General features: G+C 43.1%; 2 protein-coding genes across 3 annotated transcripts in view; one reads left to right on the top strand and one right to left on the bottom strand.

Annotated features, from left to right (window-relative positions):
- Positions 1-201: 201 nt before the first annotated feature.
- LOC124615626 (protein O-linked-mannose beta-1,4-N-acetylglucosaminyltransferase 2-like) lies at positions 202-2,457 on the bottom strand. The gene has a single exon (XM_047143632.1). It carries the CDS (start codon positions 2,162-2,164, stop codon positions 464-466), a length of 1,701 nt encoding a protein of 566 aa, XP_046999588.1. The 5' UTR covers positions 2,165-2,457; the 3' UTR covers positions 202-463.
- A 507-nt stretch (positions 2,458-2,964) lies between these two features.
- The window catches only part of LOC124615597 (synaptic vesicle membrane protein VAT-1 homolog-like), a 159,128-nt gene continuing 135,528 nt past the window's right edge, over positions 2,965-26,564 (top strand). The window contains exon 1 of one of the 2 annotated variants that reach the window (XM_047143586.1): positions 2,965-3,286. In XM_047143586.1, coding sequence (XP_046999542.1) covers positions 3,045-3,286 — 242 coding nt within the window. In that variant the 5' untranslated portion in view covers positions 2,965-3,044. The remainder of the gene's footprint in view (positions 3,287-26,564) is intronic. The other variant, XM_047143585.1, reaches the window with a different exon arrangement.

Raw genomic sequence — 26,564 nt, forward strand, 5'->3', positions numbered from 1 at the left:
TCCATATTTCAACACTTATCACAATATTTGAACCTAAAAACAAAAACAATTATTATTATTATTTTGGAAACATTAAAACTCTGTATATAACTCTGCAGATGCTTTTTTATTTTTCTGTCAGCATTCATGAGTGCAACAATATGCTTATATTTTGAAGAGTATATAAAAAACAAGTAAATTCCAGACATTTAATGTAATATGTATTGCTCACTGCACACAAAAGTTTCTCAAAAAAAAAAGTAATTTAGGAAATATTAATTTATAGATGAAACTGTATGAAAATTGCATAACTTTATGACAAAAAAACTTAAAAAAAACTGCCAAAATTCAATGAACTGGGCTCCTTTATGTAATATACCATAAATATTACCAAAAAAGGATACAATCCATACAGTGCTGGCATGAATCATCTGAATATGAAAAACAGTCAACTATTTTCAATGAAGCAATGTAATGACAAAAATCATCCATTGCTACATTCAGTGTATGCATCCGAGCTCTCAACACCTTGAGCTATGCATTTTACCCACACCTGTATAGTTTTCATTTTTGCCTTTGGTGGGACTGTGGCTAATACATCTGTTTTTTCTGCTGTAACTGACAAGTGCCAATCTCCACTTGATAAAGTTATTTCATACTTATGATTAGTCTTCACATTAAGAGGTGTCATCCATTTGACAGCAATTTTCTGATTATTAACTACACATGTTAAATTTCTTACTTGAGCAGGGAAGTACCAGTGTTCAATTAAATTTTCCTTTGTGCCAGATGTAGTATGTGCAGAACTATTGTGTTTCAGGATAGCTTTTGAAAATAAGGCTAGAAATTCTTGACCAACAACAGTATCCTGGAACATACGATATAAATAGACTGTATTATGACAGCATTCAACAGCAGGCACTTCCTTGATACTTCTAATATACGCCTTTTCTCCTTCTGACAAGTGGCTGATACCACCATGTAATTGGTGTGCATTCTCATTTGGAAAGGAATTATTTTCTTTTTCATTAACCCACTGGAAATAATTGAAAAATGAACCAGCAACCTTGCTAAGGGCCTTTACTGGTGAAACATAATCAGGATTAATACCAAAGGGAAAGATTTCAATAACCAAAGCCCCTGGCTGCACAAAAAGGCAAAGGATCATAGCTGAGCCATGCATCCCAATAACAATGTCTGAATTATGTATAAGTGACATTAATGTCTTTGTGTCATTTGTGGACAAATCTAATTTGTCAATTCTGAGACTTTCATCATGAAAAATGGAATTATATGTTTGTTTCATTGAGTTTATCAGCTCCATTTCATTCAAAATCCGGCGGTTTATTTGTCTACTAAGCAAAACACCCTGCTTTTGCCTTTCTGACTTCTTAACAGACGATAGATTTAATTTTTTCTTAATGAAAGCAGAAAACTGTAATAACAAATGGCCATGTAGATTGAGATTTTTAATGGGTCCTTGGGGCCGCCCAAACCCGTACTGGTACCACAGAGTGTTTGAAACAAGCCCCACATGACAATGAATGAAACAGATCACGTCATGAGATTTCAGTTCCGTTGCTTGGATAGGTTCTTTGGTAGAAAACAATTTGTACCATTCATGCAATGTACCTATTCCACCACCATCTACGAAAAACAATCTATACTTTTCACGACATAGTTCTATGTCACCGTTGCATATATGTGAGTATGTGTAATAAAGGGGCAGTAAATCGTCATGCAAAACATGCATGATATTGTCCATTTTGAACCGCCACAGAGCGAACACTGAATCAAGAAAGCTTAAGTTTCTTCCAATAATGTTATCATCTGCGGAAACTGGAACTATTTGAAGATGGAATCGGTTGTGATTTAAGACCGCTGAGGCGTCAAAACTCTTGAGATCCTCTTTTCTTCCAATACCAGAGACAACTGAATCCTCGTTGAGCAAAAACAAAAATAAATTTTCCTGTGGCTTAAAATACAAGTTCTTAAAACTGCACAACCGTTTACCATGCTCTGTGAAAGTACACCAAACAGATGAACCATTGACAATGTGCTGATCAGTTTTTTCAGTACGAGTGCATGACATTAGCTCACACCACGTCATGTGGAAGTCCTCGTTTAATACATAAAAATACATCGCAACTGTAACAACAACTGCACTCAAATGAAGCAACATCATTTTACATTTCAGTTTTATTTTACCTTCAGACAAGTTTCAGCGCATGTCCCTCTTATGAAATACAGTGTTCGTAACTGCCTTAATTACAAATCTTTCACCACAGAATATTCCAAAAGCCAGCTCCTGTAAATACGTGTCATTTTTGCAAATAGTTTGGAACACAATACATAAACACATTATGAAGCTATTCATGTTTACAAACAACAGAAACAGCACACAGCCACCAGCCACTGCCCTTCACATCTTTATGTTATTTCACTAACATCTCTGCACTACATCAAAGTTAAGCCAAATTTTACTACTTCGGATTTTTTTGGTAAAAACGATAAAATAAGGATAAAATATTAGAATTTTTATTTTAATTATGAACTATATATTATTATGAATTTAATTATAGAAGAACTGTCCATAACAAATAAAAAAACTAATGCCACTATATTTCCTCTGAATATTTGTCTACCCAGTGTCTTAGAAGTTCGTATTTATTATAAATTCATCATAACTATAGTTTTACAATTTATATACTGCTTATCCAACGTTTTTGCGCTTGTTGCATGATGAGAATCGCGCGTTGAAAAGCGAAAGCGATATATCGAAGTATAATATTAATGCGCAACTTTATAACACTACTCGCGTTAGTATTGAATAAAAAGACTCTAACATATAATAACGATTTATAAAAGGTCCTAAATTTATATAATCAAGTTTAACTTTAAACGAATTTGTATGTAGAACTCTGAACTATTTTACCTCGCGCAGTGTGGGAGTGGTGGGGCGCCGGCACCTGTTAATACTTGGCTCCGTGCCACCACTTCCTATCTTGTCGCTTAGCGGGCCGGTTTGAGAGTGACAGTTCTCCAGCATCTTTCTTGGATTCATCATGTCTGATCAGCCTGAGAATAAGCCGACTGAAGAGAAGGCTCAGGAGAAACCTGAGTCTCAGGCGGAGGCTCCTGCAGCTAGCGATGAAGCCGAATCCACGGAAAAGGCTCCAGAACAGCCACCGAAAGAAATGAGAGCAGTTGTTCTGACAGGGTTCGGTGGCTTAAAGTCAGTAAAGGTTTTGAAGAAACCAGAGCCAACACTCGGCGAAGGCGAAATCCTGATCCGCGTCAAGGCCTGGTGAGTAAAACTTCAATTTTTCGTAAGCGGCACTGTTAGCAGCTGTGCCTTTGTTCATGCTTTTCTTTTACCATTTGGTTTGTTCGGAGTATTCTGAAAAGCACGTTTCCCTCAGACACATGTTTCCTCGCATAGAATTACTGTAAGCTGGATTATATTTCCTATCATAAAGAATGTTGTAAACCATATGGGAAGTGCCTAATTTGTTAGCCGTTGTCCAGCAGTCTCAACAGGTGGCGCCGGTTCCGCAGTACAACAGGTTAGTTATAGCAGGCATGGAATTACTTTTTTAAAATCATGATTTTTTTAAAAAAAATATTTTTGAAGGAAATCGCACTAAAGATGGGACGCAGGTCAACTTGTGAAGGGTGTGGCGCCTTGCCCGATCAATACATGTTCTCTTCTGCGTGAAGCCTGTATGCCATGCGGGATGGCTTTCTCATTCAACAAGTTTCTCTCGCATCCGTGGATGAGGGGATGTATAGCGTGTTATTCTCGATTTCAGCGGCAGCAGGAAGTGTTCTGTCGTCGAGAAAGTACATTTAAACTGAAACACGTATTCCTGGCTTGCTGAAACTGGATTGTCACGAAGGTCTGCGTCTAATAAAATTGAATGTTTTGAAGTGTCTAGAGCACAGGCAATTTGACGTTTAGCTGATTTGTTGTAGCATTTGGTTTTTCGCGGTTGTTTGCGTTAATACCAGATTAGAAAGGAAATAAAAATAGTAAGCAGTTCCGTCTAAAGGATTCTATTACGGCAGCTAGCGGAGGCCGTCATATCGAAACGGTGACTCATCTGCTATTCACCATCAAATGTAAAATACGTGTACCCAAGCGGTATGACAACGAAGGAATATTCATCGCACAGATGGATAAACTTGGTAGAATTCTGGTATCATTTGAACATGTTAAAATATTATTAAACTAGCGCTGCTAGTAGTTTCATCTTACAGCAACTTTATATTATTAAGAGCCCAGAAATTATACCGCCTGAGCTAAGACTTGGAATATCTTAAGGCGGTGTCGGGAGTTCATTTTCGTGATGGGAAATGTCAAAGGAGAAATATGATCGAATGGACCGCTGATACGAAATCCACTAGGGAAGGAACATTGTTCCGAGATCGTCTATCAACACATCTGCAGTGCTTTAGGGAAACAAAGCTGATAACGCCTTCATTTAGGCGTGGTTCTGTTGGTGGCACTCATTAACCTTCCCTTGATGTGTGGGATCCACGGTTTACACCCCATACTAAAGTCGTTTTGCCAAACTTCAGCCATCGGTTTACTTAAGAAAATATTCTTGCCTATAAAGAAAGACTGAGAATGTATGATACTGTGCTAAAATTAGTATTTCAAAATACAGAATTGATTTTCAGTCAGCATCGGGGTGTACGCTGTGTGGGAGGGGACACTGGCGGAATAGCTGTGAGGGATGGTCATGAGTCATCCTTGGTAACTCAGCTCGGTATGAGCGTATTGACTAAGGCAGATTCAGGATTTATGTTCCGGCCCGGGAAACAGTTTTAATCTGTCAGGAGGATACTTTTGCAGAATGTGTAACGATTACTCATCGACGAAGGAAAGCAATTTTCTCGAAAGTATGTGTCGGTGACTTGCACCGCATGCGGAAGAAGAATGGAATTGGATTGCATAATATCTTTACATACTTAACGTGTCCAAAAACTAATAAGACATTAAAGCAGAAACAGTGGCTGTAGATAATGAGTGCTCATCTGGTCTGACGCTCAGAGTAAAAAAAGTTTGGTGTGAAGCGTCCCGTCGACGTCAACAACAGAAAGATTCGTTTGCGCTAGGATGGTGAGGGAGCAAAGTGCCCACATCCTTCTCAAAGGGACTGTTGCGGCTCGTGCTTTATGCGATTTTGAGAAACAACGGAAAACCTTAATCTGAATGATCGTGTGGGGATGTCCAGACATCCGTCCTGCTTATTGCAAATCCAGTATCTTAACCAGTGCTCGCCTCGTCTGACTCCATATATTATACGTCGTGTTGGACCATTAGTAAACCCAATGTAATAATGTAACAGCTGTACAGATAGGAACATTTGCAGCTTGCGGGATGAACAAAGTATTCAATGTCGAAATAATAATACCAGGGACGGCTGCTGTCTGTATTGATAACATGACGCGATAAATTAGTGTAGGAATATGTTTTCCAGTAGTCTTGAAAGGAGAAATTATCACCTGCGTTATGTTAAATTCTCTACTTCCAAGCGTTTGTCACCTGCATTATGACTATTGGGAAATGGTGTTGCAGTTGAGGTAGTGCGTCGTGAAACCAGTAAAAGTTATGAACTAGAGCAGCACAAGGAAAATTCTTGGCGGAAGGCATTAAGAATACTGTAGTAACTCAAAATAATTTAAATCAAGCAGGAATCTCCCATTAATAACAGATTTAACTATATCCAGATGGCTTGTCTTTCGCGGATAATTTTCAGCTGGGTCATGGAAGATTGTCGCAGACGACTCCCTCCCCACCGGTTTATCCGTCAGTATCTGTCTCACTTTCTAAAGTTATATAAAATATCTTTGTTCGACTAGCACTCTTTGGAGAAACAGCGCAGTGAATGAGTCGGCCATACTGTTTCCGAATTATTCATTTTATATACTCTTTAGAAACTTCTTGAAATATTTTTTTACGCTATCGATGTGATTAGTAGGGGGGTTGTCAGATACCAGTTCATTATGCCAAATGTATTTTTATTCCAACTGGTATTTATCTGGGTTTTCAAATTATGCTGCGATGGATATCTGAATCGTGAGAGTTAAACTCCAGTACTCTGTAAAGGCTGCACTGAATGGTCGAGAATTTGGAGGTCAAAACTAGAGGATAGCATCCACGTGTCTCTCTATGGAGAGAAACCATAAGAGTAAGAAAAACAGTTTATTCTACTCAGAGCGTCATTTACAGTTGTTTGAAGATAGGAACGTCTGATTGCGAAATGTCTAATCTGATTTTCGCAATAAATAAGTTCGAAGGAAAAAATATTTGGCGTCATACATACAAACTGGAACGTATTAGGCCTCGAACAGTTGGGTTCCCTGGGGATGGTCTTACCAACTCAACATGTGGCCGCGAAAGGTAGTGTTCTGGTTTTGGTCCAGCGCGCACTTCAATTTTCCAGGAAGTTCCACAAGGAGGTATGCTGTGATGCACAGTGAAGGGGCGGCAACTACTCGTTAGTTTTGTGAAAGATTACTTACAAAATAACGAAGAATTGATCACCGAGCATAACAAGGTGTGTACCATTTAATTAAACAGTGTGGTTCGTGGGAGATTTGTACATACTGTGATAGTTTGCGGCCACAGTCGTCTTTTTCAGTTAAATCAAACATTTTGTACTCACATTAGCAGTTTTGCTGTGGCTTGTAGAACGCAACTTGGTCTGAGAACATCAATCTGGTATTTGCAGCTGTAAGGAGAAGAGTGGCGCAAGTTCAGATGGCTTTGGAACGACTTTCTTCTAGGCAACACTCGCATGTTCTGACTTCCTTCAAACTGATACTGGATTGTGTGGCTGGGCTTCCTGGGTCCGCTCTTGGAAAAGACGCTGGCTCAGTTGTAGGGGAAGCAAGTGACAGATTGGCAGAACACGGGAAACAGTAGACTACAAAATGTCTGCAAAACACATTGTGTGTATTTTTTCACTGCTGCCAAGTGTGTGGGCCCTCCATCAAGACGGACTAATAAGGAGACGGTATGACAACGGCCGTGTGAGTGGCGTCTGTGTAACAAAAGTGCTAATAATCTTAACTGATACACATGGAAAGATGCCATACAATTCCAAAACGACTTACGGAAACTAAGAACATTCTTCAGTAAGCTTGTACAGAGGCGTAAGAGCAGTCTTGTGTTCGCTCTCCATTCTAAATCTACGTGATTACTCTGCAATACACAATTAAGTACTTGGTGGAGGGTCCATTGAATCACTTTTAAGGTACTTCTCCACCATACCACTCTCGAACAGCGCGCGGGAATAATTCGGTCCCAGCTCCGATTCATATTATTTTATGATTATTTCTCCCTATATAGATGGGCGCAAAAAAAATATTCACTCTGAAGAGAAAGTTGGTGATTGAAATTTCATAAGATCCTGCTGCAGCGAAAAACACTTTTAATGGCTGCCATGCCAATCCTTGTATCATATCGGTGTCACTCTCTCCCTTATTTCGCGATCATTCAAAACGAGTTGCCCTTCTTTGAACTTTTTCTAAGTCCTCCATCGATCCTATCCGATGAGGTTCTCACACCACACAGCAACACTCCAGAAGAGGATAGACAAGCGTAGTGTAAGCAGACCTCTTAAATTTTCTAAGTGTTATGTCAGTATATCGTGGTCTTTGGTTTGTTTTCCCCACATCATTATCTGTGATCGTCCCAATTTAAGTTATTCGTAATTTTCATCCTTAATTATTTAGTTGAGTTTAAAGCCTTTAGATTTATAATTCATCGTATAACTGAAATTTAGCGGATTCTTTTTAGTGCTCGTGTGGATGACTCCACACTTTTCACGATTTAGAGTAAATTGCAACTTTTCCACTACAAACATATCTTGTCTGAATCATTTCGCAGTTCGTTTTTATCGACTTGGGGGCTTCACATGGCGGTAAATGATAGCATTACCTACAGAGGCCTGCTGAGATTGTCTCCTAAATCATTTATGTAGATCAGGAACAGAGGGCCTATAGCACTTAATGGGCTGCGAAAAAAAGGTAGTATACTTCGTACATTAGAACACTCGGCCACATTGCTTCGCTTAAAAGGAAATTTTTAAAATATTTTTTTCGGAATATTTTAGTATCTCTGATGCTTCGTTGGAGCAGGCCCCAATTTTTCATCTAATTTCTTACTTTTCTCCCCCATTTATCTTCGTACCATTACTGCACTGAAAATATCTGCACAGTAGCGCAAATGTTAACGGAATACACTGTATATATTTGGGAACAAACTTGCTCCACTCAAACACGCTGCTTGCTGTTGCGACTACTGCCCATTTTTCTCTGATGTCAAACTTGCATTCAGTACTCTCGGTTCAGTCTCTGGTTTTCTCAGTATTATGCATTGGTACACGGCAGTATGAATAGGTTTAGTAGTGAACCCTCGTGTATTCACTAAATCTAATGGAACAGCGACACGACTGCGGTGACCACATCAGTGATTTTGCAAAAAAAAATGGTTCAAATGGCTCTGAGCACTATGGGACTCAACTGCTGTGGTCATCAGTCCCCTAGAACTTAGAACTACTTAAACCTAACTAACCTAAGGACATCACACACATCCATGTTCGAGGCAGGATTCGAACCTGCGACCGTAGCAGTCGAACGGTTCCGGACTGCGCGCCTAGAACCGCGAGACCACCGCGGCCGGCAGTGATTTTGCATCTGTACACCTGTTTTGTACATTTTGATTTACAGGTATCTCATAAGTGTTCTTATGGAAACAGTTAACTGAGACAACTTTTACTCCAACGAACCCCCAGGGGCTCAGCATTCAGTTACTAGGTACAGGTTTGGTGACTCCAGGTTCCTAAATTGGGGACTGGTAAGTGCCACTAGTTGTTACTATAATCTCCGGCCATGCTTCAGCGACCACCGTGCAGTGTGGCGGTGGAATGTTCTGTGTTTCAGAGAATGGGGGCCTTGCCTTCACCACCTGGACCGCGAGGAAGGTACATACCTCTATGGAAAAAAACCTCAACCTCAGTGTGCTACATGCTGATAAGGTGAATGGCTGTTGAGGTAAAACATCACTATTAGGCAACCTCTGTGGCACCTGCCGTATGTAGGGCTCTTCCTGGGTCGACGGTTGTTTGCGTAGCGTCTCGTGGGATCCCTATGGAATGATCTCATCAAACCACAACTTCTGATGGTGTGGTTGTACCCTCAGGTAGTACCTTCACCCACTCATCAAAGAGCTCGATTGGTCACGCCTCCTGAGAAGTAGTCTCAGAATGATAGCAGGGCACTCGTGTGCCATAACTTTCATTGTAATTAAAAGAACAGGGGAAGCTTTGAGAAGATATCCCCTTTCTATATTCACAAGGCATTGGAGGATATTGCTGGGTCCCTAAAGTTTCAAATGATTTCGTAATGAAACACTTCTAAATAAAACTGCTAATTCAAACCAAATATCTAAGCTTCTGGGATGTAAGGCCTTAAGTGACTGCCCAATCGAGGCTGAGTTGCATAACGCCCTTAACTTTAGTAAAGGCGTAGATACCTGCTCGAATATAATGGATATGGACCCTGCAGATTTATATGAAGAATGGAAAAAAAGGGTATCATTGAAGTGCAGAATTATGAGGAATCAATAACAAATTAGAAAAATCTTCCCCCATTTATTCTTTTAGTACTCCAGAAATACCCGAACACATCCTTGCAGGCTATTTCCGTCTTAAGGTTTGCTCGTTTGTTCCTAACCCAATGTGATGTTTCAAATATCAAAGATTTGGCCATACCAGTGTGGGATGTAATGGGAGGGCTAAATGTGGAAATTGTGGATGCTCAGCTCACGAATCAGGCAATTCTTGTTCACTTCCTCCGAAATGTATAAACTGCTCTGAACACCGTTCACAGGCCTTGGCAGACCCATCTGGACCGACAGTTCGCCGTGTCATACTCAGCCCACAGGCGTCATGTTTTCAGTTTTCAGGAAACTGTAGGCCTTTTGGGTTTATTATTTGACTCAGAATTAACCTGACACCCACACCTGAAAGACCTACAAGTAAGGACTTGTAGACATTGAATATTTGAAATACCTTAGTGAAAAGCATGGGGAGCCGACAGGTCCTGCCTCCAGTTTTATTAGGTATTTGTTCAATAACGTTTAGATTATGGTAGCGTTATCTATAGATCGGCCTGTATTTCCTACCTCAAGATGTTAGATGCTGTCCACCATGAGGGCATTCAGATATAGCCCTGTTCTTAGTCTGTGTGCAGAGGCTGGTGAACCACCACTCTGGATTTGGCGACATATCCTTTTGGCTCGACAGGCCCTAAAAATCTCAGCGTCACCTCAGTCATTGACATTTAGTGCAGTGGTCCAACCCAACATTGAATGGCTGTTCAGGAATCGGCCCCTTGCGACCTAGCCATTTGGGTACGTGATACTGTTCAAAGGATCTGGATCTATCAAACCTCCAAATACACAGCCAGGGATGGAACACATTGCCGCATTGGTGTCTTCATAGGCCCAAACTGATTTCAAGCTTGACATGGTGGAAGAAAACTTCTACCCCAGATTACGTTTTTACAACTTTTTCTTCCATGAGATTGGCATGCTGACTTTTCGTCACGGCGCTGATGACCATGATGTTGAGAGCCCCTCGTCTTAAATCATAATCATCTTACTCTATAATGAGCTACCAGACAAAAGTCCCTTAAACTACTCAACAATTTTGTCTGATTTTTGGTTCACTGTGTAGATGAGAAGGAAAATCAGTAACTAAACAAATGTTATATTTTGCTCGCACGAAGTGCGGGCCAAGGGTCTCTCTCTCTCTCTCTCTCTCTCTCTCTCTCTCTCTCTCTCTCTCTCTCTCACACACACACACACACACACACACACACACACACACACACACACACACACAAAGGCGCGCGGGCAGCCCTCACACGTAACTTTACGGCACCCCCATTTTTAATGTGCCACAGACTGTAAGATTTCAGTATGTAAATTCTATATGAATAAAAATGTAAATATGGTTCAAAATCTTAAATTGCCGACATTTCTTCTGCTTAGAAATCAACAATGTTGCATTCGAATATGCACATTTTTGTATACCTACTGGAGCGATTATATAGCTTGATTTTGCTGCAGCAATGTAAAACAAGTGTTACATTCACACTTTTTAAATGCTCAGAAACGAAGCGTAAATTAAAAAAAAACACCTCCTGGAAGGTCACAGTACCGGGATCTCGCTCGTAACAAATCAAGCGTTGTCACCAAAAATCTCGAAAAGTTTTTGACCAGTTTGCTTCGGACTTCTACAAGACACTCTAATAAGCAGTCATACAAAGGTTATAATTATTTTTTAAACTGTGTACTGGTTTCCTTTGAAAACACGGTGACGCAGCTTAGTTTTATTCTCCGTTAAGTTGGTAAGATACATAGTGGACCCTGTTGCATTTCGGTCTATGTAACATATGTGCATCGAAGTACTAGTCGAAGGCTTGCCCATCTAATGCAGGCATTCTGAATTTACCTTGCAGTTTTGGTTCTCAAAACGAGCAGTGAGTTTGTATATGGCGTAGTGTTAAATATGGCGCGAACATAGTCAACGGCCTAGGTCTGTCTGTTACAACCTTTATCGCACATTCATATCGTTGGCCACACAAGCTGACAGCCAAATTCACTTTCCCTCCCAACCAAGACCTCTGGCTACGCTACAGATGTCACCACAGCCAGATGTCCAGTACCACGCTCTAAGCCTGAAAGTTGGCTGTAAAATTTTTAAAATTGTGCGTAAAAATACAAGAGCGAGTAAGATGGCGTCGAACAGTGCCCTTTCCGCCACGCACTGTAAAATGGCATGTGGAGTAGCCATGTAAGTGAAGATGTAAGTAAGAACCATCGCGCTCACAGCTGTGAATGTATGGTCACCGGGTACCGTCGTCGGCCACGCCTTGTGAAAGCGGAAGGGAAGGGGGATGGCGGTGGAAGGTGAGCTGTCACGCGTGCCCCAATCGATGCGGCGCGAATCGTCCGGCGCCGGTGAGTCACGCTGCGTGGATTGCCCGCACGTCACCGCGACTGGAGGAGCGGGTTTGTCGCTACCGCGCCGAATATCCTGACTCCATCCCACCCTGTGGCTGTTAACGCGCAGACTGCGCGGTCTAGCGGTTAGCGTTGCTGTCACCTCAGGGCTCCGGTCAGATTCGCGATGACCACCCAAAATTTCCCCTTTCTGGAATTAGCAGGACGGTCGGCGAGAGTGCGTGCAAGGGGGGAGGGGAAGGGGTCACACTAGATCGAGCATAAGGAAATCAGCTGTTCACATGTAAGGCGTGGCCGACGGCTTTACCCGACGACCATACATTCACAGCTCTGGGCGCGCTAGCTCCTACCTACATCTTCACTTACAATGGCTACTCCACATGCCATTTTACAGTGCGTGGCGGAAAGGGCACTGTTAGATGCCATCTTATTCGCTCTTTTATATTTTTTTACACAACAATTTTAAAAATTTTACAAGCAACTTTCAGGCTTACAGCGCAGTACTAGACATCTGGCTGTGGTGACATCTGTAGCATAGCCAGAGGTCTTGGTTGGGAGCGAAGGTGAATTTGACGTCGGTTTGCAATAGGGTTTTGGAGCATATACTGTATTCAAACATTATGAATCACCTCGAAGGGAACGATCTATTGATACGTAATCAGCATGGTTTCAGAAAACATCGTTCCTGTGCAACGCAGCTAGCTCTTTATTCGCACGAAGTAATGGCCGCTACCGACAGGGGAGCTCAAGTTGATTCCGTATTTCTAGATTTCCGGAAAGCTCTTGACACCGTTCCTCACAAGCGACTTTTAATCAAGCTGCGGGCCTATGGGGTAACATCTCAGTTGAGACTGGATTCATGATTTCCTGTCAGGAAGGTCGCAGTTCGTAGTAATAGACGGCAAATCACCGAGCAAAACTGAAGTAATATCAGATGTTCCCCAGGGAAGCGTCCTGGGACCTCTGCTGTTCCTGATCTATATAAATGTCCTGGGTGACAATCTAAGCAGTTTTTAGGTTGTTCGCAGATGATGCTGTAATTTATCGTCTAGTAAGGTCATCCGAAAATCAGTACCAGTTGCAAAGCGATTTAGAAAAGATTGCTGTATGGTGTGGCAGTTGACGCTAAATAAAGAAAAGTGTGAGGTGATCCACATGAGTTCCAAAAGAAATCCGTTGGAATTCGATTACTCGATAAATAGTAAAATTCTCAAGGCTGTCAATTCAACTAAGTACCTGGGTGTTAAAATTGCGAACAACTTCAGTTGGAAAGACCACATAGATTATATTGTAGGGAAGGCGAGCCAAAGGTTGCGTTTCATTGGCAGGACACTTAGAAGATGCAACAAGTCCACCAAAGAGACAGCTTACACTACACTCGTTCGTCCTCTGTTAGGATATTGCTGCGCGGTGTGGGATCCTTACCAGGTGAGTTTGACGGAGGACATCGAAAGGGTGCAAAAAAGGGCAGCTCGTTTTGTATTATCACGTAATAGGGGAGAGTGTGGCAGATATGATACGCGAGTTGGCATGGAAGTCATTAAAGCAAAGAAGTTTTTCGTCGCGGCGAGATCTATTTACGAAATTTGTCACCAACTTTCTCTTCCGAATGCGAAAATATTTTGTTGAGCCCAACCTACATAGGTAGGAATGATCATCAGAATAAAATAAATCAGAGCTCGTACAGAAAGGTTTAGGTGTTAGTTTTCCCCGCGCGCTGTTCGGGAGTGGAATGGTAGAGAGATAGTATGATTGTGGTTCGATTAACCCTCTGCCAAGCACTTAAATGTGAATTGCAGAGTAATCATGTAGATGAAGTGCCGAAATTAATACGAGAGCTGCCGAAATGACGGGTAAGTGAAAAGCCAGCGCAGTATTCGAATCTGACATTAATTGAAAAAGATAATCCACGGTAAATAACAGCCAAAACAGTTGCAGGATAAAGATTTATTAAAACTCTTGAGCATGGTTTCAGTATATCTAAATATACCTTCATCAGAAGTAAAATACCCTGAACACGAAGACACTTTCATTAGCAAAAAACTGAGCATCAAAAATGAGAAAGAAGAAACACTATACCTTAAGTAACCCTAAAATTACCAGAGAATTACAGGCACAAAAACTCACTAAAATTACATCCTGCAGTGGAGATTAATAAAACAATAGTGCCAAATGCGTCGTTAGTAGTTAATACAGATATAGGCGTCGTTAGTAGTCAATACAGATATAGGCGAAGTACTGATGCTAAGCTGTTCGCATCAACCCTCTGTCCATAATCACGTTGTATAAATGGAGATGTTTTAACTACTGACGACGCCTTTGGCACTATTGTTTTATTAATCTCCATTGCAGGATGTAATTTTAGTGAGTTTTTGTGCCTGTAATTCTCTGGTAATTTTAGGTTTACTTAAGGTATAGTGTTCCTTCTTTCTCATTTCCGATGCTAAGTTTTTGCTAATGAAAGTGTCTTCTTGTTCAGGGTATTTTACTTATGATGAAGGTATATTTAGATATACCGAAACCGTAGTCAAGAATTTTAATAAATCTTTATCCTGCAACTGTTTCGGCTGTCATCATTTACCGTGAAGAATTTGAACAGTTGCTGTTTCAGCCATGTCTAAAATCTTGAAAAAGATAAACCAGGCTGTCAATCTCGGTTTACGTAGAAAGTAACGCAAGGAACCTTTCTCTCTTGCGTGAAAAATAGGCGAGCGAACAGTGTTCTATTCGCATTCGCAGGTGCGCATTCGTATTCCGCTGGTTTTTTCAGCGAACTGTCAAAGTTCGCATGTCCTCCATGTCTTCGGGCGCCTCGATGTGAACAGCACTGAGAACATCAGTTTCCGCAGTCTGCAGTTTTTCACGTGTGAATGGTTGAACGTTGGTTGTATGAGCGAAGCGGTGAGCAGATGATAAAAGATCCACAACACACAATGCTGAACAAAAATATAGTTTGTAGGAAACTGCCGAAGCACTCAAACGATTAACTGGTGACATGAGGGACGGGAAGCAGCTCAAGATTTTCTAGTTCTTTACGAAAAGGAATGGAAAAATAGTTCATTGAAACTAAACAAATACAAATTGTATGTTTATTAATGTAAAATTTAAAATGACTGTTCCTTTCCGTGGTTCACGCTAGAGGTGGCCGTAATGATTTATCGCTTTTGCTTTAAAAGCTTTTAAAGTAACAATTGAATAAACATTTTTCCCTCACACACACTCGCCTTCAGGAAACTTTATACCGGGTTTATCAAGCAGCCGATGATAGGTCATACATTACCCTACTTACTAAAGCATGTGGCATTCTCAGAAGTCAGATACATCTAGCTGAATGCGAAACAAGTACTAGCGAAACTTCATAAATTGTAAATTTTGGCCCTTCTTCAGGTGATACTGCTGGTCGGTAATTAGTTTCCTGCTTTGAAATTTTTTTCCCCCTCGTTAGCGATACAAATAAGAAAAAATCTTCTACTGACGTACGTGCAAAATTTTGGAATAAGGCAAAACTTCCGTAAAAATATAAATTTGTTTCGTACGCGCCTTACCTTGGCAAATAGTATGCTCGTCATAGGAAAGTCTGAATGTTTTGAATCGCGACTACAACTAGCGTTGTAAATGGTTCAAATGGCTCTGAGCACTATGGGACTTAACATCTGAGGTCATCAGTCCCCTAGAACTTAGAACTACTTAAACCTAACTAACCTAAGGACATCACACACATCCATCCCCGAGGCAGGATTCGAACCTGTGACCGTAGCAGCAGCGCGGTTCCGGTCCGAAGCGCCTAAGATTGTTCGTCACAGCGGCCGGCGAAAATTTAAACTGGTGAGCATTCAATACCTCGCGGAAATCCACAGCTAATATTCAGACACGGTGCTGAGGACAGAATTTGCGAATCGTACTGTTACTGTAAGACCATAAATGTTACTCGGTGACTAGAAGTCACTACAAATCAAAAGGTCTACGGATGAATACCCACTAGGTCTTGGGGTTTTTATCACTTCCAGGTTTCTTTCACCTCTGGCAATTATTAATGTGAGAAATACCAAGATGCACAATGGTTCAGAGTCTACATTAAACTGTCGGCCCCCACAACTGTCTCCGGTAAGCTAAATCAGAGTGGAGGAAACAGAGGGCGTACCACTTCACATAGAACTTTGCTCAAACCAACATCCGGGTTCAGAACAGCTTTACCTTTGACTCTCTACATAACGTTAAAACTGCAGATGCTTAAAAGTTCTGTACCTAGCTACACCCATGACTGGAACAAAAATAGATCAGAAACAATGAAAAGTACTACGACACACTGCGTTATTTCTAGAGTACGATTAGGAAGGATCCTAAGATTTCTGAGTATGGTGACTATTTATCAGAAAAGACCATTTAAAAATCTGCTGGTAGTTATAAATCTAGAACTTCCGAAGTCGGTAATTCGGGGTCTGTGATCCATAGTTGGAGAGTGGTTAGGTGCTACCTTTCCAAAACTTCAAGGATTTTAGACTGCAGGTGGTCCTGATGGGCTACGGAACATAACTGATTCGGGCGATCAGTTTCCTGAATTGACGGCTGATAGCCGAGGCAGGTGCGGCGCCTTGCTAAACGAAACCACCACAGGATTCGTGTAGTTACGTAAGGGGTCAGCGTGGCGGAACCGGTACGACGAGAAACGAGCGGACGTGGCCATCAAAGGTCCGCCAGGATAGCGTAGGAGGTCGATGGTGGCCGCGGTACAAGAGGATACACAAAATTGAGTAAACACGAATTACACCACCCACGTGTTTAATAAGAAACCTGGTGACTTGTGTCCTAATCCTGTAGAGAGTGCAAAGGACTTCTGAAAACGAAAAACCTGAGGAGGGAAATATTACTAAGAGTTAAGAGGTTGTATCGTACATAAGTAATTCATTATGCAGACATGTTTGTTTTGCAGTTCAGCTTGGCCGTTGTTTACGACGGTGAACAAAAGATTTGTCAGGCAGCACACTTCTACTGACTACATATAACAAGCCACGCGTAGACAGGAAGCTCTCAAGTGGGACAATGTAGTAAAGAGACGAATTGAATTTATGGACGGGTAAACGTGATAACTGTCTGTGAATCCAGTTAACCATGTCGTAGTGGCTGACGGGAGTGGTTTAACGCTGAAGGTTTGCTTACAACGGTTAAGAAAAAGGGGACTACACCAAACACGAAGATTGATCAATATTAATTACGGAAACTCCGGTAGAGGTTCTACACGCCATTATTCCAGAAATCCTAGCCGCATCCCAGAGAAATTACAAAGTTTGGACAGTTAGCATCCAGCGCACGTTGGTCTATCGATTATCATATGATTTTGAAACGCATCTGTTGGTTTCTGAACACTTTTGAACGCATTAGAGGTTGATTTCTGAACGAATCATAAGTTGATTTTTGAATGCGTGCATACTGCACGTGATGTCGCTGCTAGGGAATACCCGTCGCATTTAGAAAAAAGTTTTCCCATAGAGAAGCGGACGGGGCTATACGAGCTAAGACGAAGAAACACGGACGGGTGAATCCCAATAGCTGTTTGGTTATGTGGTTGATTGGGTGTGAAAGTGATCAGATTGTTATAATTATTACCAAAATCCACAGATTGACCCCCAGAGTGGAAATAAACGGCTAATAGGAATAACAGGTAAGAACAATTACATATCTTCTCGGCATATCCAAGAAAATGAAATTGATTTTTTGCCAGAATGCTACACTAGTAAGGGTCACTTGTACAGTCAACTGTTAGCAGCCGCTTAAGTTCTATTCTCCTAACCGGAGAATAAGTGCAGGATAACTAAGCCGATGATTCTGGCAGGAATTAGTGATAACATTGTTAGGACAAGGAAGGAGAAAAACGGGGGCATCAAGCAAATTATATGGAAGAATAACACGATTCCAAATTTATATAAAAATTTCGTACTAGTACTAATTTTCGATTTCAAGCTTGTGAAACTGGAGCGTATGAAAGAAATGTGAAATTGTTTCCTAAGTCTTTGCTTGTAGTAGGCTTTATAGGCATTTGATATTAGTACTTCGTGAATTACATTCTGTCGTGTTATTTGTGTAAATGAGGTACATAAAAATGACCATTCATGTCAAGTCTTGCTCATTTGGCGTGTTAGAACTGCTGCAACATTGGAATGACCTGTTTCGATTTATCTGGCAAACAGTGACAACATAAGACGCAATTAAATCGAGCAGTAACACCACTCGTGGGTACTACTAGTATTAACAGCTTTTTCAATATTAGATAACGACACTTTGATTTTTCACGTTTGACGAACTTTGATGAGGTAGTAGATTCTTTCGCAGAAAAGAAAGCACGCCTTGTAAAGTTGTAGCAAGATCAGAGAGAAAAATGCTGGGACCTGAGGACTGAATAAATGTGTACTGTCTGGCTTACCTCTTGTGTTTACTGGTTTACTGTTTCCTATAATTTTCACACAAAACAGGAAGTTATTAGCTGATAGGCAATAAAGAGTGCAAATTTTGTGAAGAGTTCTTATTCTCTCGGTAACAAATAATCCCACCCAGTTCGGGTAGAGAAAATTCCCAACCCGGCCGGGAATCGAACCCAGGACCCCGTGATCCAGAGCTAGCGACGCTAGCCGCCAGCCACTAAACCACGACCTGCTGACGGGAAGAGGATGCCATACCGGCCGACTGGTACCAGTGGAGGCACCACAGGACATTTAATTTCAACTGTCCTGAATACAGATTTGGTGGCTTCCATTAGAAAATATACAAGTTTGAATTCCACAGAGCGAAATACAGTTACGTTCGATAGAAGAATGCTGTGCGAAGAAGCGTTGCAGTGCATTTTGGCCAACTTAAAACTAAATAACATGTCTTACATTTCCTCTAACATAGTTAACATATCAACCTCTTCAGAAATGTGGTCGCTGGTTCCGGGTTGTGGACACGCTGTAAGTGGAAAGGACGTAACACTTGCTCTCGAAGGACTGTTTTTTTGCACGAGTGCTGATTGAAGGATCCCGCTCCACATGCTGCAAGACAGCTTCCTCAAATTGCAGCGTTCTTACCGTGCGACGGCGTCCCTGTCCAGGTAATCTGCTAAATGATCCGGTCTCACAGCAGCAAAGGTCGTATGATGCAGGATACGGCGATTAGGACATTGTTGCTGATAAACCCGCTGTGCAGCTCGTCCGTTGTGGTGCGCTACGTAGTAGACACCATGCATGTCAGTGTACTCACTCCAGGTGTATCGCTCCATTAGTAAAGGGAGACAATGCACTACTACATTGGTGGACAGCAGTTGTCTACAACTGAAGATCGTAATACGGCCTGTAACAAGTGAAGAGCGTAATACGGCCTCCAACGGTTTAAATAATCTTCATAGGAAAAAAATGACATTAGGGAAAAATATTTGTTTTGATGTCCCCTACAACCTCCCAGAGTTTGTCGGTTTAAATATTTTTTTATCCTGTATAAAATTTTTTGTCCCGGCTTGGACGTATCGTAGATCGTAGATGCGGGACTCCTGGATAACATTAAGACAATGGCGTTTTTGGTTGCGGCGGGATCTTCTCACAAATTTAAATCACCAACCTTCTCCTCAGAATGTGGAAATGTTGGCGCTCAACTACATAGGGGGGAAAGAATCGTTATAATAAAATACGGGAAATTTGAGCTCGCGTGGAAAGATGTTAGTTTCTTGCACGCGCGGTTAGTGTGGAAGAATAGAGAATTATTCGATGAACCCTCTGCCAGGAACTTTGCAGAGTAGCCATGCAGATGTAGATGAGCACACGATATAAGGAGCATCGCTGTGACCGTATCGTTGCGTACTGCCGTGCCTGGAGGCACATTCCAGCGGGCAACGAACGTAGTTCCTCGGCTCTGGTACGTAGCGTTCCATGATTGTTGGCTTCCCGACTCTGAAACCAGAGCCGGCGGCGTGGCGTTGATAGAGCAGGAAGTGAGGAAGGCTGGCGCCGGGGTGTGGCGGCATTGTGCGCGCTCGAGGGTGCCCCTTGCCGCCGCCCCCCCCCCCCCCCCCCCCCCCTCCTGCAGAGTTTCCGCCGGCCACTTGTCAGTCACAAAGGCCAGGCGTCGCAGATGAAGAGCGGCAGGGGGCCCGGTTACAGGCGAGGAGAGGCGGTGCTCGGCGGCCTAATAGCGCGACCGCGGCTCCTGTTGCAGCGACCGACGTACACGCCCTCTGCTCCGAGGCCACGAGGCGGTAAAACCACGTTAAACTTGACTACACTAACGTTGTAACACATTACCCACCTACAAGACCCCCTCTTAGCATAGTAATGAGTGTACCGACCACGTTCCAGAATCGACAATAAAAAAATATACTACTTGTGTTGTTCGTCAGATAATAAACTATATATGCACCGTTATATTTGTTTTCCTGTTTAAGACTCGAACACAATGAGAAGTCATAGGATAGCGATATGTATATACGGGGTGTTACAAAAAGGTACGGCCAAACTTTCAGGAAACATTCGTCACACACAAAGAAAGAAAATATGTTATGTGGACATGTGTCCGGAAACGCTTTCTTTCCATGTTAGAGCTCATTTTATTACTTCTCTTCAAATCACATTAATCATGGAATGGAAACACACAGCAACAGAACGTACCAGCGTGACTTCAAACACTTCGTTACAGGAAATGTTCAAGATGTCCTCCGTTAGCGAGGATACATGCATCCACCCTCCATCGCATGGAATCCCTGATGCGCTGATGCAGCCCTGGAGATTGGCGTATTGTATCACAGCCGTCCACAATACGAGCACGAAGAGTCTCTACATTTGGTACCGGGGTTGCGTAGACAAGAGCTTTCAAATGCCCCCATAAATGAAAGTCAAGAGGGTTGAGGTCAGGAGAGTGTGGAGGCCACGGAATTGGTCCGCCTCTACCAATCCATCGGTCACCGAATCTGTTGTTGAGAAGTGTACGAACACTTCGTCTGAAATGTGCAGGAGCTCCATCGTGCATGAACCACAAGTTGTCCAACTTGTAAAGGCACATGTTCTAGCAGCACAGGTAGAGTATCCCGTATGAAATCATGATAACGTGCTCCATTGAGCGTAGGTGGACGAAAATAAAATGAGCTCTAACATGGAAATTAAGCGTTTCCGGAAACATGTCCACATAACATCTTTTTTGTGCGTGTGCGTGTGCGTGTGCGTGTGCGTGTGCGTGTGCGTGTGCGTGTGCGTGTGCGTGTGCGTGTGCGTGTGCGTGTGCGTGTGCGTGTGCGTGTGCGTGTGCGTGTGCGTGTGCGTGTGCGTGTGCGTGTGCGTGTGCGTGTGCGTGTGCGTGTGCGTGTGCGTGTGCGTGTGCGTGTGCGTGTGCGTGTGCGTGTGCGTGTGCGTGTGCGTGTGCGTGTGCGTGTGCGTGTGCGTGTGCGTGTGCGTGTGCGTGTGCGTGTGCGTGTGCGTGTGCGTGTGCGTGTGCGTGTGCGTGTGCGTGTGCGTGTGCGTGTGCGTGTGCGTGTGCGTGTGCGTGTGCGTGTGCGTGTGCGTGTGCGTGTGCCCTGAAAGTTTGGCCGTACCTTTTTGTAACACCCTGTGTAGATAAGGCGGTAGTATCACGTACACGTGGAATTAGGGCAGTGCATTGGCGGAGCTATAATTGGACTCAGATCAGTCACGTAAATAGGTCTCCAACGTGATTATAGTCAGGAATTGGGACTTTAACTCCGAATGGTTGTTGCACATCACATTTCAGAAATTGTTACGGTGTTAGATACTCAGAGATCAACAGTGTGAAGTATGCCAAGAATAAAAAACTTCAGGCATTGCCTGTCACCTGACGACTGAGGGCAGCGGCGTGTGCACAGACTTGTCAGCGCTAACAGACCAGCAGAACTGGGTAAATAACCGCAGAAATCAGTGTGGGACTACCGAACGTATCCCTTCGGACGGTGCAGCGAAATTTGGCGATAATCGGCTATGGCAGCAGACGACCGACGCGAGTGCCTTTGCCAACAGTACGACATCGCCTGCATAATTCTACTGGGCTCGTGACCAATCGGTTGGACCCTAGACGACTGGAAGACCGTGGCGTGGTCAGGTGAGTCCCGATTTCAGGCTGTTACGAGCTGATGGTAGGGTTAGTGTGTGGCGCAGAGTCCCACGAAGCCAGTGGGGGTGCGCAGTGTCTTTTAAATAGCCAAAAGTGATTAAACTGAAGCTGTAATCTTCGTCAGTTTTCAATCTAGTCGGCAGATCTTGGAATTTGAATGCAACCGCATTGTTACTAGGCAATGACAAATGTCACCATGGTGACTTTAGAAACTTTGTAGATTAAAGCCTCTTTGGCGACCCTGGTCAACTTGGTACACTAAGAGTGTTGTACCGCAGAGCTGACTTGGCTCCGCTTATTAGTTTGCTTGGCCATCAGTAGAGGGCTGCGTGCGTAGCAAGGGCTTGGACGGCGGGGAATGCCGCAGGGGGTTTCTCGCGGCTGTGCGCAGCTGCCAAAGGATTGTTAAAATTTCCATATCTAGCAGAAAGATGCGTTCCAAGAGGTATTTGACGTCTAAGTAGAACTATCACGTAGGCTCAGCTGTAGGCAAAGCGAAACATGGGCTTCAACTTGTTTGTCTACGAAAAGGATTAAAACTAAAACTAAACTCCTCCCGAACAGGCCATGAAGGCCCAACGGTACCGACCGGCCGCCGTGTCAACCTCACCCCAGGCGTCACTGGATGCGGATATGGAGGGGCAAGTGGTCAGCACACCGCTCTCCCGGCCGTATGTCAGTTTCAGAGACCGGAGCCGCTGCTTCTCAATCCAGTAGCTCCTCAGTTTACCTCACAAGCGCTGAGTGCACCCCGCTTGCCAACAGCGTTCTGCAGACCGGATGGTCACCCATCAAAGTGCTAGCCCAGCCAGACAGCGCTTAACTTCGGTGATCTGACGGGAACCGATGTTACCACTGGGGCAAGGCCGTTGGCCTACGAAAAGGATACGCTTATGAAACACCTGTCACGTACAAAGATAACGTAGATTCATGTGTCTCAATGAAAATAAATTGCATGGCATTGTTTGGTCGCTTGGTGGAAGTCTGTTTTACACCACTTCGGTGACGAAGGCGTCGACGAATATGAGATGAATTAACATAAGCACCCAGTCTCCCAGCAAAGAGAATCTCCGACCCGACCTGGAATCGAACCCGCGATTCGGCGCTCTAGAGGCAGCGACTTTCATCCAGAAGACCACGATATGTCGACGGTCACATGGGAACTACCTAAGAGAATGCAAAGAAGGTACAGCGGGAATCAGTAAGTTTGCTTTGCGGGGAAGTGTCTTCTTGCAGACGATGGCATTGTCCGTAGATTAGGTGGGTTGCAACGACAGAAGACTGCAAATGCTGGAAGAGATGCAGGAGATGGATGTTTACATGAACTGACTGTTCCTCCTGAATAAAACAAATGTAACATCAGGCGTATACAGAAGGATACGTTGCTATTAGATAACGCTGTTGTGGTCTCGGGCCGAAGAATGGTTTGATACAGAACTCCACTCTGATGTATTCTGTGCAAGGCTTCTCCTTTCCGAGTGCAGCGTAAATCCATATGATCTTAGGATGCAGCCTTTCACGGCCGATATTTGCGCTACTGTTTGTCTCATCGGCATTAGGCCCAGGTCCAAGGCATAATTCCTGCCTGTGGGGCGGCGGGTGGAATAATTGTTATTAAATGTTCCTATTTATTTATTTAATGCTGCTTGCCGTTCTCAACACTGGCTCTCTTAACTATAATATTGGCAACCAGAAAGTGATTAGCAAAACGTGAAGCCTGTAATTAGAATTCCTAGTGCCCACTTCATCTGAGAAGTACATTTATAGCTACAGCTTATAGCTCTGAGGAATTAGGAGATTGTCTGGGATTCATAATCAAAAACTATTCTCTCTAAAATGTTCACTATATTCTGAAAGTCACAGACCAAAAAAGAATCCACACAATCCAACTATCAGAACAATTCAGAGTCTAATGCGCTGATGCAACTATAACTGTTCAAATTAAATGTTTAAGTGAATGCTCGCCATAATTTGATAATGTTCATCAAACGCCACGCTAAATAATGGTAGAATGTCTGTCCCGCGGCAGCACGTGAAAATACGACATACGCAAACTGAAGATAGATCATTAAAGTCATCCCAGAATTAACACTTCACTCGAAAACAATTTCATGGTTACGCGTATCCCGAGTAACTTGTTATGGCATCCGAGGCTGTTTATAGCAATGACACCGACGCGACGCGACTCCCGGCATAGGTGGTGCGCTAATCAGCGTCTGGGGACAACTGGGGCATTTTTCTCTCGCGCAGCGTTCTTACATATAAAGCCACGGTGCGGACGGCTAAGGGAACGCCTGAGCAAAACTGCTCTCCCGACTTAGCCGCTCTGCTAGTAATGCACCACTTTGTTATCGAATAAATCATTGCTTCCTTTGCTGATGGCCGATGAAGCTGTCAATTTAAATGTGTAATCCGCACCCAAGTAAGTAATCATAAGTCTGACGTGGCTGTCAAATATTTTAGGTGTATTAATTTAATTGCACTACACGGAGTAGACGACAACTTGGGGTACAGCACCGCCTTGGCTCCGTCCCCGGATCGACTTGCTCAGAGACCTATGTCAATTTCCCAAGGATGGTACCCCTACACTTGTTTACCGTCGGGCATTTGCTGCTCTATGTGCACAAATGACGGAAGCCACATTTATTTACACCGATGGCTCGAAAACATCGTTAGGTGTAGGGAGTGCCTATATTGTTGGCGACACCCCAAATCACTTTCGGCTTCTCGACCAGTGTTCGGTTTATACTGCGGAGCTTTACGCTATTCTCCAGGCTGTCCACTACATCCGCCGCCATCAGCGGATACAGTACGTAATCTGCTCAGATTCTCTCAGCTCTCTCCTAAGTCTCCAAGCTCTTTACCCTGTGCACCCTCTGGTCCACCGGATTCAGGACTGTCTGCGCTTGCTCCACCTGGGGGGCGTCTCAGTGGCGTTCCTCTGGCTCCCGGGACACGCTGGTATCTGTGGAAATGAGGCGGCCGATATAGCGGCCAAGGCTGCAGTCTCTCTTCCTCGGCCAGCTATTCAGTCTCTTCCGTTTACCGATCTACGGAGCAGTTTATGTCGCCAAGTTGCTCATTTATGGCATGCGCATTGGTCAACACTTCCCCATAATAAATTGCGGGAAGTGAAAGCCCTTCCTTGCGCTTGGACCTCTTCCTCCCGAACGCGTCGTCGGGAGGAGGTAATTTTAGCTAGACTTCGGATAGGGCACTGTCTTTTTAGTCATCGACATCTTTTAAGCGGAGATCCTCCCCCACTCTGTCCCCACTGCTCTCAGCCGTGGACGGTCAGACACCTTTTAATTGAATGCCCCTATTTTAATCCGTTACGCTCCCGTCTACAGCTATCGCCTGATCTATCGTCGATTTTAGCAGATGACACGCGCTCAGCTGACCGCGTTTTACAGTTTATTAGTGACAGTGAAATGACGTCAGTCATTTGAAGCTTTTTTTTTGGGGGGACAACCAACCCCTTTCTATAGTGGATTTTTAAGCATTCCTTCTGCCTTTAGTTTCTCAAATTTTATGACTTTGTTCCCATTGCTGCTGATTTTAAATTTCGTTTTTCTCCTGTTTTCTACGTCACGGGCTGGGCGCTAATGACCATAGAAGTTTTGCGCCCTAAAACCACCAAAAAAAAAAAAAAAAAACGGAGTAGACGAGCTCTGAACTTGCCCTTTGGAGATACGCTATCACTATAGTTTTATAGTTATTCAGTTGAAACTTCTCACATCTTTGATTATAGCGGATCTCCCTTCTACTTAAATTTAAACATCCTGGCCTTATTTATTCGCCTACTTAATCTATCTTGCTCCTTAATTTTTAAGACAAAAACCAGAAAATCATGAATTTAAACTAAAATTTTAATTTGTGAAATCCATAATACTGTTTCTACTAAATTATGAAAAAGGAATCTAAATATAAATTTTTAAGTTTCTAGCTCTTTCCTGTTGCGCCAATGATTTTTACAGAAAAATGTCCAAATTTCGAAAATGGTTAAAGTTATTGAACTGATATTCAACACATTGATTTAGTATTACTCCTGACATGCTAGAAACGTTTCAGGTTATTTACTTGATTTTTAAAGTATTGCGCAACATTTTTGACGTCAGAGCTAGTTACAGCGGACTGGCTGGCACACAATGGAAAGACTTATGTGAATTTTATACGGCGTGAGTAGGCTGCTTCCCTACATGCCTAACGTTTCGTCTTTCAAAGCTGAAGACACCTTCAGAGGCTTTAATGGCGTACAGAGCAATCTCAAATAAGCTCAGCAAGCCGAACTATTAACAAATATCCACGCAGCGGTCGGTTCGTGTCATCTGACCGCTGCCTAACACCACGAAGTCGCTCCAACGTGTTACAGAGCTGGTAGCGGATACGTATAAACGGTTCGCTTGCTAGAGATTGTAACTGCTTTCTAAGTCGTTGTCTCTGAAGAACTCTGGTATCAGAAGAC

This window comes from Schistocerca americana, chromosome 5 (genome assembly GCF_021461395.2).
Source record: "Schistocerca americana isolate TAMUIC-IGC-003095 chromosome 5, iqSchAmer2.1, whole genome shotgun sequence".
Lineage (NCBI taxonomy): Eukaryota > Metazoa > Arthropoda > Insecta > Orthoptera > Acrididae > Schistocerca > Schistocerca americana.